Source organism: Pinus tabuliformis, chromosome X (genome assembly GCF_031772625.1).
Source record: "Pinus tabuliformis cultivar Carrire ecotype Pingquan chromosome X, CPIR1, whole genome shotgun sequence".
Taxonomy (NCBI): domain Eukaryota; kingdom Viridiplantae; phylum Streptophyta; class Pinopsida; order Pinales; family Pinaceae; genus Pinus; species Pinus tabuliformis.
Window position 1 is genome coordinate 1264573968 of NC_142308.1, and position 12995 is coordinate 1264586962.

The 12995-nt window shown below is 38.6% G+C and overlaps 2 protein-coding genes across 2 annotated transcripts; both read right to left on the reverse strand.

Annotated features, from left to right (window-relative positions):
* Positions 1-1721: 1721 nt before the first annotated feature.
* On the reverse strand, positions 1722-4652 carry LOC149144594 (uncharacterized). Its single transcript, XM_089452200.1, has 2 exons — positions 4472-4652; positions 1722-3526 (listed from the first exon to the last, which is right to left on the reverse strand). Exons 1-2 carry the CDS (start codon positions 4650-4652, stop codon positions 1722-1724), a joined length of 1986 nt encoding a protein of 661 aa, XP_089308326.1.
* Positions 4653-10392: 5740 nt separating this feature from the next.
* Positions 10393-11906, reverse strand: LOC149144595 (phospholipase D alpha 1-like). The gene is made up of 2 exons (XM_089452201.1): positions 11751-11906; positions 10393-11343 (listed from the first exon to the last, which is right to left on the reverse strand). Exons 1-2 carry the CDS (start codon positions 11841-11843, stop codon positions 10393-10395), a joined length of 1044 nt encoding a protein of 347 aa, XP_089308327.1. The 5' UTR covers positions 11844-11906.
* Between the last annotated feature and the right edge of the window lie 1089 nt (positions 11907-12995).

Below are 12995 nucleotides of genomic sequence, written 5' to 3' on the forward strand. Positions count from 1 at the left end.
TTTCTATATGGAATAGAGAAATTATAAATAAGATTTCATATTAACAAAGTATAGATATGAAAAAAAAATCCACTAAGAAATTTAAATAAAATTAAATAATTAAATTAAAATTTTTTAAATTAATGTAAAATTTGTTAAATTTCTCATCATATAATAAAATTTCTATTTTCAAAAATATTTTAATTTAATTTAATAATTAATATATTTTTAATTTAAATTAAAAAACAATATATTAAAAATTTTTGAATTTTAAATTTAAATCCTAAAACCAACCAAAAAAACTCTAAACACATTAATTTATAAAATATCAAAAACTAAAATTGTGCTGTTATCATTTAAAATAAAAACCACTCCGTGCAGCTAAAGTATTAACCCACTGCCCATAAAATGTCTCCAAGCTCACTGAAAGACATGGATCTATATGTGACCGTTGAACCTTTCTAACATTGGGGAAAAGTCACACTGGTATCTTGTATATGGTAGAAGACTATACATAATCTCAGAAAGAAGGAAAAATATATGATTGTGTTCTTCGTATTCATCTTAAAAGAGAAAGTGCCAAACATCTCGTTCTACTAAAATGAGTTAAACAAAATTGCTCAGCGGGACGTCTATGGAATCATATAAACCTTTCTCTTATGTTTTGAGACAAAAATGGGAATGGGTTCAACGGAGTTTCGCAAGGTTATTTTTATTTAATTTAACAAATAAATATTATTTAATAGAAAAAATAGTAAACTAATAAATATTAAATGGAGATGAAAAATGTAGATAATGTCTCATTTAAACAATTTCAAAAAATACACTTTACATATAACATATCACTTTACATTAAACTACACTCAATTTTTATTAAATGGAGATGAAAAATGTAGATAATGTCTGATTTAAACAATTTCAAAAAATACACTTTACATATAACATATCACTTTACATTAAACTACACTTAAAAAATGGATAAGTAAGCTTTCATTACATTAAATAATAACAATAGCAACAACAACAAATTTAAAAACTAAAACAATATTCATATTAATATAATTAAATAAAAAAACCAAATTTCTTAAATTCCATTTTTAATAATTTTATTTCAAGAATTCATAACATAAAATTAAAAAAATTTAACTACAATTTTTATTTTTATATTTAATTTTAAAATAAATTTATATTAATATTTTATTTAACAAAAAATATCATACGGAGATTATTTTGACTTAATATACTCTAAATTGTATGCATATTATCACTAATAGTTTTTTTTCCAAAGAAAAAATCGAACTTTTTATAACCAAAATAAAAAGTTACATAGTATATGCCTAAGCATTCATTTTTCTGTATGATTTGAAAATCATAGAGCTCCATAGGATGTGACTATCAGTCTTGTCCAAAAACATGAAGGAAAAGATAAACCACTGATCTGAAGCATGGACCTCCTCATATCGAGGAAAACAACCCCTGTCCCCAGCTCAAAATAAATAGTAAATATCATTTTAAAACAATGTCTGAAAGTCTCCATGAAAAGAAAAAACGATGCTTCCACTTCCCGGGTCTCCTCATAGAGGAAAACAACCCAAACAGGAAGGAAAACAAGACCATCAGAAGTCTGAAATTTTTAAAAAGATCATTAAAAACAGTGACATGTGAGATATCCATCATAAAGTCAACTGAAAACAAAAAATCAGGTTGTGTTAAAGGCTTGAAGAGTCCATAGTAAAGGCTGGCTATGTATATGGTGGCTGATCCGACACATGGATCTCTCCCTGGTCTTCGTCTGCTATTCTCCAACTACCCATATCTTGTTGCAAACCCTCTTTAGAAAGCTTGTCTGCTGCATCATTGCGTTCCCTGTAGATGTGGCAAAGAGAAAAAACATTAAAGGAGTACTTTAACTGTTTTGCCTCTTCTAATAAAGGTAATAAGATATAATTTTGACATCTGCTTTGTCCATTGAACCATTTTATAACATTCAGTGAGTCCCCGAAGATCTGAACCGTGAAGATGTTCCTGTGAATAAGCCAACATAGAAGTAGTTTAAGGGCAGACAACTCCGCGAAATTATTTGTACCAGTTCCTAAGCCCATTGAGGCTTTAAGGCACCTGTTTTGGTTTATGTGTATTACCAGCCCAGCTCCTGCTCTGTTGTTTTGGGAGGCCCCATCGAAATATGCCCATGGTATGCCTTCCTTGATTTGTTCCTCAGTAGCTTGTCTCGGCACATTCTTTGAATCAGGCTCGGGGATAATGGTGTATATTGAGGTGCATTGGATTGCAATAGTCTCATGAGGGGTGTGCGTATCCAGAAAAATGCTCTTGTTCCTAGCTATCCAGATGCCCCATGCTATGATGAGGGGTAAGTTCCGCAAGTTCCCTTCGGGATAGAGTTGCCACCATTTTTGCCAAACATCTGGGAAGAATTCCCCTTCCCAGACTACATTCTTTTGGATAAGCTTCCCAACCTCCAACCACACCCTTTTAACAACCAAGAAATCTATAAATAGATGCCTTATTGTTTCGGAATCATTTTTACATAGCGAACATCTCCCCGGTCCTGACTTGTATCTGGCTTGTAGAATGTCCCATGTTGGAACCTTCTGCATGAGGATGCACCAAAAGAAAAGTCTAGCTTTTGTAGGGCTTTTTAGCTTCCACAAGTGTTTGGTCCACCATTCCGGGTTCCCCCATCCTTTCTTTGACATAAGGAGTTTATATCCAAATTTTGGAGAATAGGATCCGGATTCTGCATGAGCCCACACCAGCTGATCTGGTCTGTCTCTCAATCTCACATTTGACCTGGAGAGCTCTTGAGTAAAAACCTTCCATTCATCCCACCATTGAGGCATCAGATCCAATTCCTCCCCTGATAGCCATGCTTGTCCCCAAATAGTGGAGTGACCTTGTTTCTCGATCTGGTTGAGGAAATAAACACCTTTAGAGTCGAGTTGCCTAATAAGGTCCAGGGATAGTGCAAAATTTTCATTGCAGCCTACCCAAGGATCTTTCCCTATCCGAAGGTTCTCCCTGTTCCCAACCTGCCAAGACAAACCTTGCTCAATGATCTTGAAAGCATCTATGGTAGCCTTCCAAACAACAGATACATTCCCTTTTTTCTTAATTGGATTTCTTATCCAATCTTCTAATGGGACAGGGTCAATATATTTCCTTTTCACCACCATCGTCCATAGGTTTTCCATCTTAATTATCCTCCATCCTAATTTTGCTGCTAATGAAGGCCCGAAAGCTGTGAGGTCTTTTATTCCCCAACCTCCCCATTCCTTTGGCCTTGCCACCTTCTCCCATGCTACCCAAGGTAGGACCGATTCCTCCTTAGATCCTAACCAGAGAAATCTGCTGCATATCCTTCTTATTTTCTCCAAAATGCCTTTCGGAACCCATGTCAAAGCTACCCAATAAACCGGGATTGCTAGGAGGATAGATTTGATAAGGTCAACCTTCCGGCCCTTGAAAGCCACTTGAAACTCCAATGTGTAATTCTGGCTTCTATTTTTGCTATTAGCTAGTTCCAGTCCTATTTCCAATAGGCATTCGGTTTCAACTAGAAACCCAGATATTTAAATGGATCATCGAGTTTATGAACTTCAAAGGGTAAAACTATTGAAATTTGGGTTATCTCCTGTCTATTAAAGCCTTCCAGGATCAGCTGAGATTTCCTTTGGTTCACTTGCATTCCTGTGGCTTTCATGAAAAGATCTAAAATCTTCTTGAGTTCCTTTATTTCATTTATATTCTCGTTATTGAAGAGTAATGTGTCATTTACAAAGAATAGATGAGATATAAACAGATTTATCAGCACTTCCAAACCTCATATAACTCCATCCCTTTTTGTCTTTTGCACTAATTGACTCAGACCTTCAGCAACCAGAAGAAAGAGAAGAGGCGAAAGAGGGAATCCCTGTCTCAATCCTCTTTGCCCTTTGAAAAAGAAGAAGCAACTCCATTTATCAATACCACGAATCTAACACTTGTAATACATCCCATGATCCAGTTGAAAAATTCGAATTTGAATCCCAGATGAGTTAGTAACATACGGATATAGATCCAACTTATTCTATCATAAGCTTTGGATAAATCTATTTTAAGAACTGCCCCTTTCCTCTTCTTCTATTAGACACTATGAATTGTTTCCTGAGCAACCTCGATAGCCTCATGGATCTGTCTACCATCCAAGAACCCAAACTGTTCATTTGATATGCATCTCGACAAAATGGGTTTCAACCGGACCGCTATCACTTTAGCAATGATTTTATAAATGCAATTACATAGTGAGATTGGCCTGAAGTCTTCAAAAGAGCCCGGATCTTCTTTTTTTGGGATTAGTGCTATGAATGTTGAGTTAAAAGGGGGTAGATAGCACCTTTCCTCCTGGATTCTTCGACCACCTCTGTCACTTCCTATCCAATTTGATTGAAGAAGTGTTGGAATAGTTCAATTGTCCACCCATCTGGGTCTGGACTCTTGTCCTTTGCCATTGATTTAATGATGCTCTCAACTTCCTCCTTCGTGACTTCTCCCATCAAATCCACCGCTTCTTCCTCATCCACATAGTGGGGAAAGCATTGGGCTATCCTGATAACCTCTGCCAGTGTGACTTCCCCTTGTTCTGTGAAAAGCTTTTGGAAATGGCTTCTCCCCATATGAGACAGAGTTTCAAAGGAGTTTGCTTCTCTGCCTTCTTCATCCTTTAGTTTCCAGATTGTGTTTGAGTTCTTCCTTCCTCTAGCATAATTAGGGAAAAAAATTGTGTTTTCATCTCCTGCCTTCAGCCAAATAGCTCTACTTTTCAACCTCCATTCCTCCTCTCTTGCTAGAAGTATTTTACTTCATTGTCCTTCCAATAGCAAGATTCTATCCTTTTTCTCCTGAGTTTCATAGCCATCTGATTCAGGACTTTCCAAGTCTTGGAGTTCTAGTCCAATTTTATTTAGATCTTCATCCTGTTTTTGTTTCCTAGCCTTCAACCACTCCACTATTGCTTTTTTTAGCCTCTTGAGGTTTTCCATGAACAGGAAACCTTTTTCTTTAGTGTCATTTATTCTTGGAGGTCTCCAAGTTTCTCTGAAAAGCTTATTAAAAGAGTCCTCCTGCAGCCATGAGGAGTTGAATTTAAAAGGGCTTGCTGGCCTTTTAGGAGGCTTGGATAGCTCAAGAAGAACTGGAAGGTGATCCGAGTTTCCTCCCTCTCCTACCCATTGACGGAAGGTAAGGATCCTTGATGCTATCTCTTCACATAGGAGGAATTGATCCAATATTTTTGCAATTCTGGAGTCCCCTATTCTTTGATTCCTCCATGTGGGCCTTAGTTTCAACAGGTTAATATCCATCAAATTGTGAGCGTTAAGAAAATTGAGGAAAAAATCTGATAATGAGTCTTCTCTAGCTGATGGGCCCCAAGTTTCAGTAGTTCCAATAGAGAAATTAAGGTCTCCACCTACCACCAGGTTTGGATTCCTCATCACCGATTTGGAAAGTAGAGAATTCCAGAAAGAAACTCTCCCTTGACACGGACCATAGATATTGACTATCAACAAGGGAACACCTAGCTCTAGGGACAGGACTTCCATCCCCATTGTATGCTCCATCCCCCAAAGATTCCTCAGTTTTAATTTTCCTTCCCTGATGCCCATGGCTATGCCTCCTGAGTGTCCTATGGAATCCATTGCCTGAAAATTCCACCCTGGGAGAAGGGATGATAAAACATTTGAGACTTCTTCACCCCTGCCTAAAGTTTCTTGCAACAGTAGGACATCTGGATTGTACCGATGGAAAATTTCTTTGAGAGCCAATTTTTTAGGTTTACTAGCTAAACCCCTACAGTTCCAAGAGAGAAAGATCATTTTTCAACCTCCACACAGGGTTTCACTACTCTAAGAACCCCAGAAATTGACATTTGTTTCCCATCAGCCATATCTATCTTAGCTCTCACCTGAGCTTTTGACAGATCAGATTTCCTACCTCTCGTTTTCCGCTTATTACTCAGGGACAAGTCCATACCCAAACCCCCTACAGTCTCCAAAGGAGGTGGTTTTTTGTCATGAGAATGGAGGTTATAATATTTTGAACCTAGGAGAGGACCTCTCCTCACTCCCTCCTCCTCACCCAAAACCCCCTCACAGTTCAGATCTAACTTGGGAATAGATGTTATGATGCTATCCACATGTGTATAATCAGAACCAGATATAGGACAATTACTAACATGAGCACAAGAATTTAAACTAACATCTTTTATAGATAAAGATGGAGAAAGGGATGGAATGCTTAAGTCCAGTCGCATACCCTTTATGTCTTCAGTGCTGGGAGCTGCAGGTGCTTCTAAGGTATCCTAGACTCGCTTCTCTAGCTCTTGAGGCTGTGCAGGGAGGGAAACCACAACGGGGATCTCCTACTAAACGACATCTTCTACTTGTTCCTCTTGTGGCCTGTCCATTTCCATGGGGTCCGACCCCTGATCCTTCTTTGAAAGTGGGGTCCTTAACTTCTCTGCCTCCAATAATTCCTCGTCGGCCTTCCTCTGCTTCCACTTACGCCGATATCCCAGAGGACAGTCTCTTGCCAAGTGTCCATAAACATGACATATGTGGCATCTAAATGGTAGGTGTTCATAGTCCAGAGGCTGAACATAGATGAACTCTTTATATTGAATCTTGATTTCTTCCACTAGTCCATCCCTTGGGTTCAGTCTCACCAGTATCTAAGCCATCGCCTTGTCCTTCGACTAAATGAAGGACATTTCTATTTCCAAATATGTGTCAATATGGTTCCCAATGGATTTGAAGACCGATTCCACCCACAAGAAGGGTGGTAACCCAGGCACGCGAACCCAAACAGGAATGTCCTCCACCTTCTCGCGTTGTGCATCGAACAGAGGAGTCCAACGTTTGAACATTACTGGGTGGCTGCCAAAAGCCCAGTTCTTCCCCAGGACCCAATCCACCACCTCTTTCTTTTCGAATTTTACCATAAACCATCCTTTCGCCAAGGATGTTACCTGGAAACCCTTATCAGGAGCTGATTTCCATTGCTGCATGGCCCAATTTTGAATAAATTGGGTTGAATGTTTCTTCCCCCTTGCTCTACCCACTAGGGTAAGCTCAGCCACTTCGATGGCTTCATCTATCTAGACGTCCATACCTAATACTAGGTTTGCTGAGTTTTCTTTCTTCTTTATTATTTTCTGCTTTTTCCTCTTTTCCCCCGTCTGCCTCTTGGCTGGCCCTTCCTCCCTGTTCTGAGCAGCTGCTGCACCATTTGCTAAACCCTCCTGCTGTGAATCTGAATTCTTCCCTGAGCCAGTGATAGGGTTCCCTCTTTCCTCCCTTACTTGTAATGTCTTGCTTCCCAAACCTCCTACTATACCTTTCGATGCCCCCAAACCTCCTACCTTCCTAGAAAATCCCGCTCCTCCTTCATAATCTAAGATCTCCTTCCCAAGGGTCGACCCCCATCCAAACCCTAAATCCGCCTTCCCCGAATGTGTCCTAGGGATTTTCGGGTCTCGACCCAATTGATCTATTCTAGCAGCTGACGACTGTTCCACCTCTGCAGACCCTAACTTCACCTCTAAGCCGCAACCTGGGCTATTCCCCGCTGATTTTCTCAACCCACAATTGTAAATGATATCCTCAAGACCTCCAGAGAAGAAATGATTAAGCGGGAGGGATTTCTCTGTACTTACTTGGTGGATTTGCTGGTCTTCCGCTTGCTTGAATGCTGCTGACTGAATTCTTGTCTCCTGTAGCGGAGAAAACGTCAAAGCTCCCTGGCCGCTCAAAAAGGCCAGCCCTAAACTCTCCTCCAGCAAACCTAACGATTTCCTTTGATTCCAGGTCACCTTCGAGCTTGATTTAGCTTTCTCAGAGCATCCAGCTAGCCCGATATATCATTCAATGTTTTGTTCAGTAACCTCCAACCCCCAAATCGACAAAATGTCTCCTGGTTCGGGATCAAGATCTACGACATCGCTGGGTTTGACCATGTTTAATAGATTTACTGCAGGTAACAGCGAGCAAACCCAAGGCCGCAAACAGTCTGTTCTGAAACCCTTCGTTGTCAAGGTGCAGCCGCGAATAGCTCAGGGAAAGTGACAGCGAAGAAACTAACATGAAACTAAACCTCGTGATGCTTTCGGCTGCCATTTTCTCTGGGGAACCATCTGCGGTCCACGTTCCCAGATGCCTTGTCTACGGTCCTTCCAATTCTCCCTGCTTGTTCTCCCTATCACTAATAGTTTAAATGACCATGTTTATTTTTTCCTTTGGGTATTTTGGGAATAGATTTTAACAAATAATTTATAAAACAATTTTAAAAATTGAGATTAAATTGTGTAATTTTTAGAATTGGATTGTTTTACATTTTCTTAGGGTGATGAATCAATATATTTTAAATAACAAAAAAATTACAATATTGCTTGAAATTATATTATCAAATAGGTAAAAAACCCATTTCAATATTAATTAAATTACGCCTAAATTATATAATAAATTAAGAAAATTATTATAAACAATATTCCCATAAAATTCACAAAATTTACCAATTTCAGTAGTAAACTACATATTTTTTATTATCTATAAGTATAATTTTTCAAACTAGAACAGTGACTTACAATGCTATACTATAAACACAATATTTGAAGCCTAAAAAATATACCATGTTCTACAACCCAACTGAGTGTGGGGAGATGTTGAAACCTAATCTAACTAGAAATTGCCCCTAAAGGTGCAAAGGTACACCAAAGGAATTAAAGATTTGGGAATATCATCTTGAAAAATTAAATCATTGAATGTGTCTCAAAAATAAGGACCTTAGAAAAATGACAACCTAGTTGGTGAGTCAGCTTCTTGTAGAGCATCCCATAAACCACTTGGTCATGCTAGACCTCCCTATCCTGTAATTCGGTGAATGAAATATGTCTCAGCCTTTTAAAGGAAACCAAATAAGTTGTGTTGCCTCTTGTGCTATCTCTGGGATTCATGGAAGAAAATCGTAACACAAAATTGCATCCTACTTCGATATCCCTTGCTAAAAGGGGAGAGCATGGAGGAGATCGTCATGGAATTGAAGGAGGGTTCACTTTTCGAATCTCTTTCACGCATCTTGGAGGATGACTCTCATCTTAAGCCTCTCCGAGGTGTTTTATAGGAGGGATTTGTCTAATTCGTTAACAAAAATACGTGGATGTATTAAGCGATGTTGTTCCTCCATCCTTTCCTTACTCTTCTTCTCCTTGCTCTATTTCTTCTTAGCTTAACTATCAACTTGACTTACCTTCTCCATCATATTTCTTATGTGTCAAATCCATATTTAAAGATAAAGGCATTGAATCACAATTAACGAAAGCTAAGCTAAATCCTTCATAAGGTTGATGGGTCAATTCTTTTCCTCTCTTCCTTATCAAGGAAAAAAAGCCACTTCAGAATTATTTGATAACCTAAATGCTACATTATTTCATCCTACTTTCCAGGAAAAGTCGCTTCCCTTTATTTTTACAACGATAACAACATTGTATCTCTGCGCAATGCTGAACTTAGTTGTCACTAGGAAATTGTATTTGAAAAAAATAATAAAAAAATATGTTTGGAACTTAGTTTGTGCTTGATCCAAATTATTTATACAATTTATTATCAAACAATTAGGATAACTTGTACTTAATATACGCCACCCATGTGAGATAATTTGCTTTCGGTGAAACAAAATAAAAATGTTAAATATTACGCTTAACCAAATAGGCACTACAAAATTCATGCAACATACAACACCAACTCTACTGGGCCTTTCTCCCTCAACTTCCTTGCTATAATCTCAACCCATTGACAAACGTCAACCATGAATTATTTTTATTCCGTAACCCATGTGGGGGGTTATCCATTATTAAAATAAAATTCAAATCACTTTTTTATGCCAAACTATTGTCCCATCATGCGAGGGTCAAGCATCACATTCCCCATTAACTTCTCATTATCATATACCCAGCCTCCCTGTTCAATCGATATGACATGTCTGCCCTAAAGATACGAGATTCGACCCCAATCCCAAACCTGTCAACTTATCCAGCCAATTACGAATGATAAATTTTGTCTTTACTTGCAGGTATCGAGGGGTTTATATAGGCAAGGGCTAACCAGCCATATATTGAGTCATAAATGCCCTTGCCATCTATGTATGTGGTGCACAAGCTTGGGATGGCATACATAACTCCGGCGGGCGACCTCGCGTTTCCGGTGACATACGCGAGACCCACCAACGAGGGCCCGCCCGCCCCGTCCCTCTATTCCCACCATCCACGTCAGCGCACCGGGACCCATTTTCAAATGACCACACCTTCCCTCGCGCCCATTTCATCATTTTCATTTTCGAACGTGGATTCCTCTGTAACCTGCTCTACGCCTGCTCTGCGCATCCGCTGCAACCATCCGCTGCATCCTGCTCTGCATATCCTCTGCAACCTGCTCTACGCCTGCTCTGTGCATCTGCTGCATCCTCTGCGCTGGTTTCTGCGCAACATCTGCCTGCAAACGACTGCGCAAGAGCTGTGGTCTCGTCACAGTGGGTTTGCATGAGTCCCTGGTAACTGAGAAGCTCCACGGCCGTTATATCCTCCCAGATAAGGACCAGAACTCTTACTCCCTGATCCGCTTTCTTCTTCAAAAGTTCACCCAATGTCACAGTTTCTGCACCAGGGATCATCCTTTCCTTGTCCCTCACAAGCGTAATCTTGGTATTTACAGACCATCCAGCAATGTATATAAATTGCTCGGCTCCATCAATGTACTGGTACACTTCCTCCCACAGTCTCGGAGGCCTGTATAAGGCGCGCTCCTCGCCATGACCCAGCTCGATCCTGGGACGATAATTTTCTGATAAGTGAGAATTCTGATACAGATTGACTCTGCATCCTTTCCTCTGCTTGAAATACACATGCTGGACTCCTGGGAAGTTTCGATCTCGAATCCCGGAACCCCAGTATGGATCTTCTGAGACTTGTTTGAACTGGAGGCGGGCATGGATCTGAGATTTCTTCAGCTGTTCGGAAAAGTCTTCATTATATAAGTCATACCAGCCCTCGATGACCTTGCCGCTGAGGATTTCTGAGATTGGGATCTTGGCTCTTCCAACCACTTGTGCAGAGATTTCCAATCCCTTCTTAACGCTGATAACCAGAGAAGGCGATGTGTAGGCGCAGAGTATGTGAAAAGTTTCGTTCCAAATTGGGTTTGTAGGTTCACGGGACAGAACTCTGGTTCTTGCAATTCTAGCAATACCAATATCTATGGTGGCATATAATCCAATGTGCTCATCTAGATGGAGAAGCTCCTTAACTTCCTCCCCCACCTGCTCAACAAAAAATCATTAGTCCTACTTCAAAATTTTTACAAAATTATATGCATTCTTAAACAAAAGACCAAACCTGGGCTTCAGCAAGGTCCTCACAATCATTAGTCCTACTTCAAAATTTTTACAAAACGATATGCATTCTTAAACAAAAGACCAAACCTGGGCTTCAGCAAGGTCCTCACAATCATTAGTCCTACTTCAAAATTTTTACAAAATGATATGCATTCTTAAACAAAAGATCAAACCTAGGCTTGAGCAAGGTCCTCACCTTGTAGAGAAACAAGAATCAATAAACCAAAACTAGGATCTTGGAAAATTCTCCACCTTGTTTCTCAACAAGATGTACTACTGTTCAGTAAACATCAAATACAAGATCCATAATCAAAGGTGGTTGACGTCATTACCTTTCTCAGCAACCTGGGTAAGCCTCCATGACTGAGGTGCCTAGCTTCAAATATAGTGGCAGTAAGTGTACCATGAACTACTTGGGATGCCATTGGAGACCTGTATTAGAAATCTGTAAATCACAAAAGTAATGCAATCCACTGACTATGGAGATGTTTCAAGCTACACAAATTTATAAGAGTACAGGGAATTTGAAGACGAACAGGTTTTTAGACCATTGTTCATTGGAACATGTTTTTCTTGAACACTTTAGGTCTGTGAAGATTCTGTCATATGGTATTGATACATGAAAACTAACTCTACTTTGGTAAGGAAAAAAATTATTTTGAATGATGTCTTCCACACATCTTGTGGATCAACAGGTATCTAGTGATAAATGGACTTCAAGTAGATTCTTTTGATTAGTTTCACTCCCTCCAATGTGTCGTGAATATCATCAATTGAGGGCTTGGGTACCTTCTGTTGTTTCTAGTCATTGCAAACAAATTTTGGATAAAAAGTTATGCCAAGGAAACAAAATATGGGAATTTTGTTTTATAAAGGAGGTGGTGGCCTTTAGATTCAATAAAATTTGGAACCTTGTTTTTAAGCTTAATCAAAAGGGAAGGCCTTTGATTATGGCAGATCTCTTAGCTTAAGAAAATTGAAATAAGATACTAAGACTGTACTGAATAAATAATTTACTCAACTTGAATAAACTTTACTAATACAATACATGTAGAAAACGTTATTGCAATACTCCCAAAAGGTTTAACAAAACGAATTTATGAATAACCAGAATCATAGACAGTAATTCAAATACTTTGAGGAATGAAATTAGCAAATAGTAGAAATCAAATACTCATAAATATCATAACTCTATCATGGAAATAAGGGAGATTTATCCTCAATCTTTCCTCTCTAATAATTCTAGACAATCCTGCTTTGTACTGAAGAATAGAAAAGAATGACAGAAAACTACTCACAGATAAACACACACTGCCATGAACTAGTATGTGAAACCTTTGATTAAATCTCAAAATTGAGGCCTACAAAAAATATATATGAAAGTATTTTCTGATTACAAAATCCAACCCCTCTCTCGATTTGCTTCTTAAAATTTAAAAGTTTCCATAACAACAATTTGTTATGAAAAATTATAAAAATAGAATTAACCAATAGAAAATAAATAGTTTGTTACAAATTAAATCAAAAGCTCCGGTTATGTTTCTGTATTTGGAATTTTCTGTTGTAGTTAATAAATT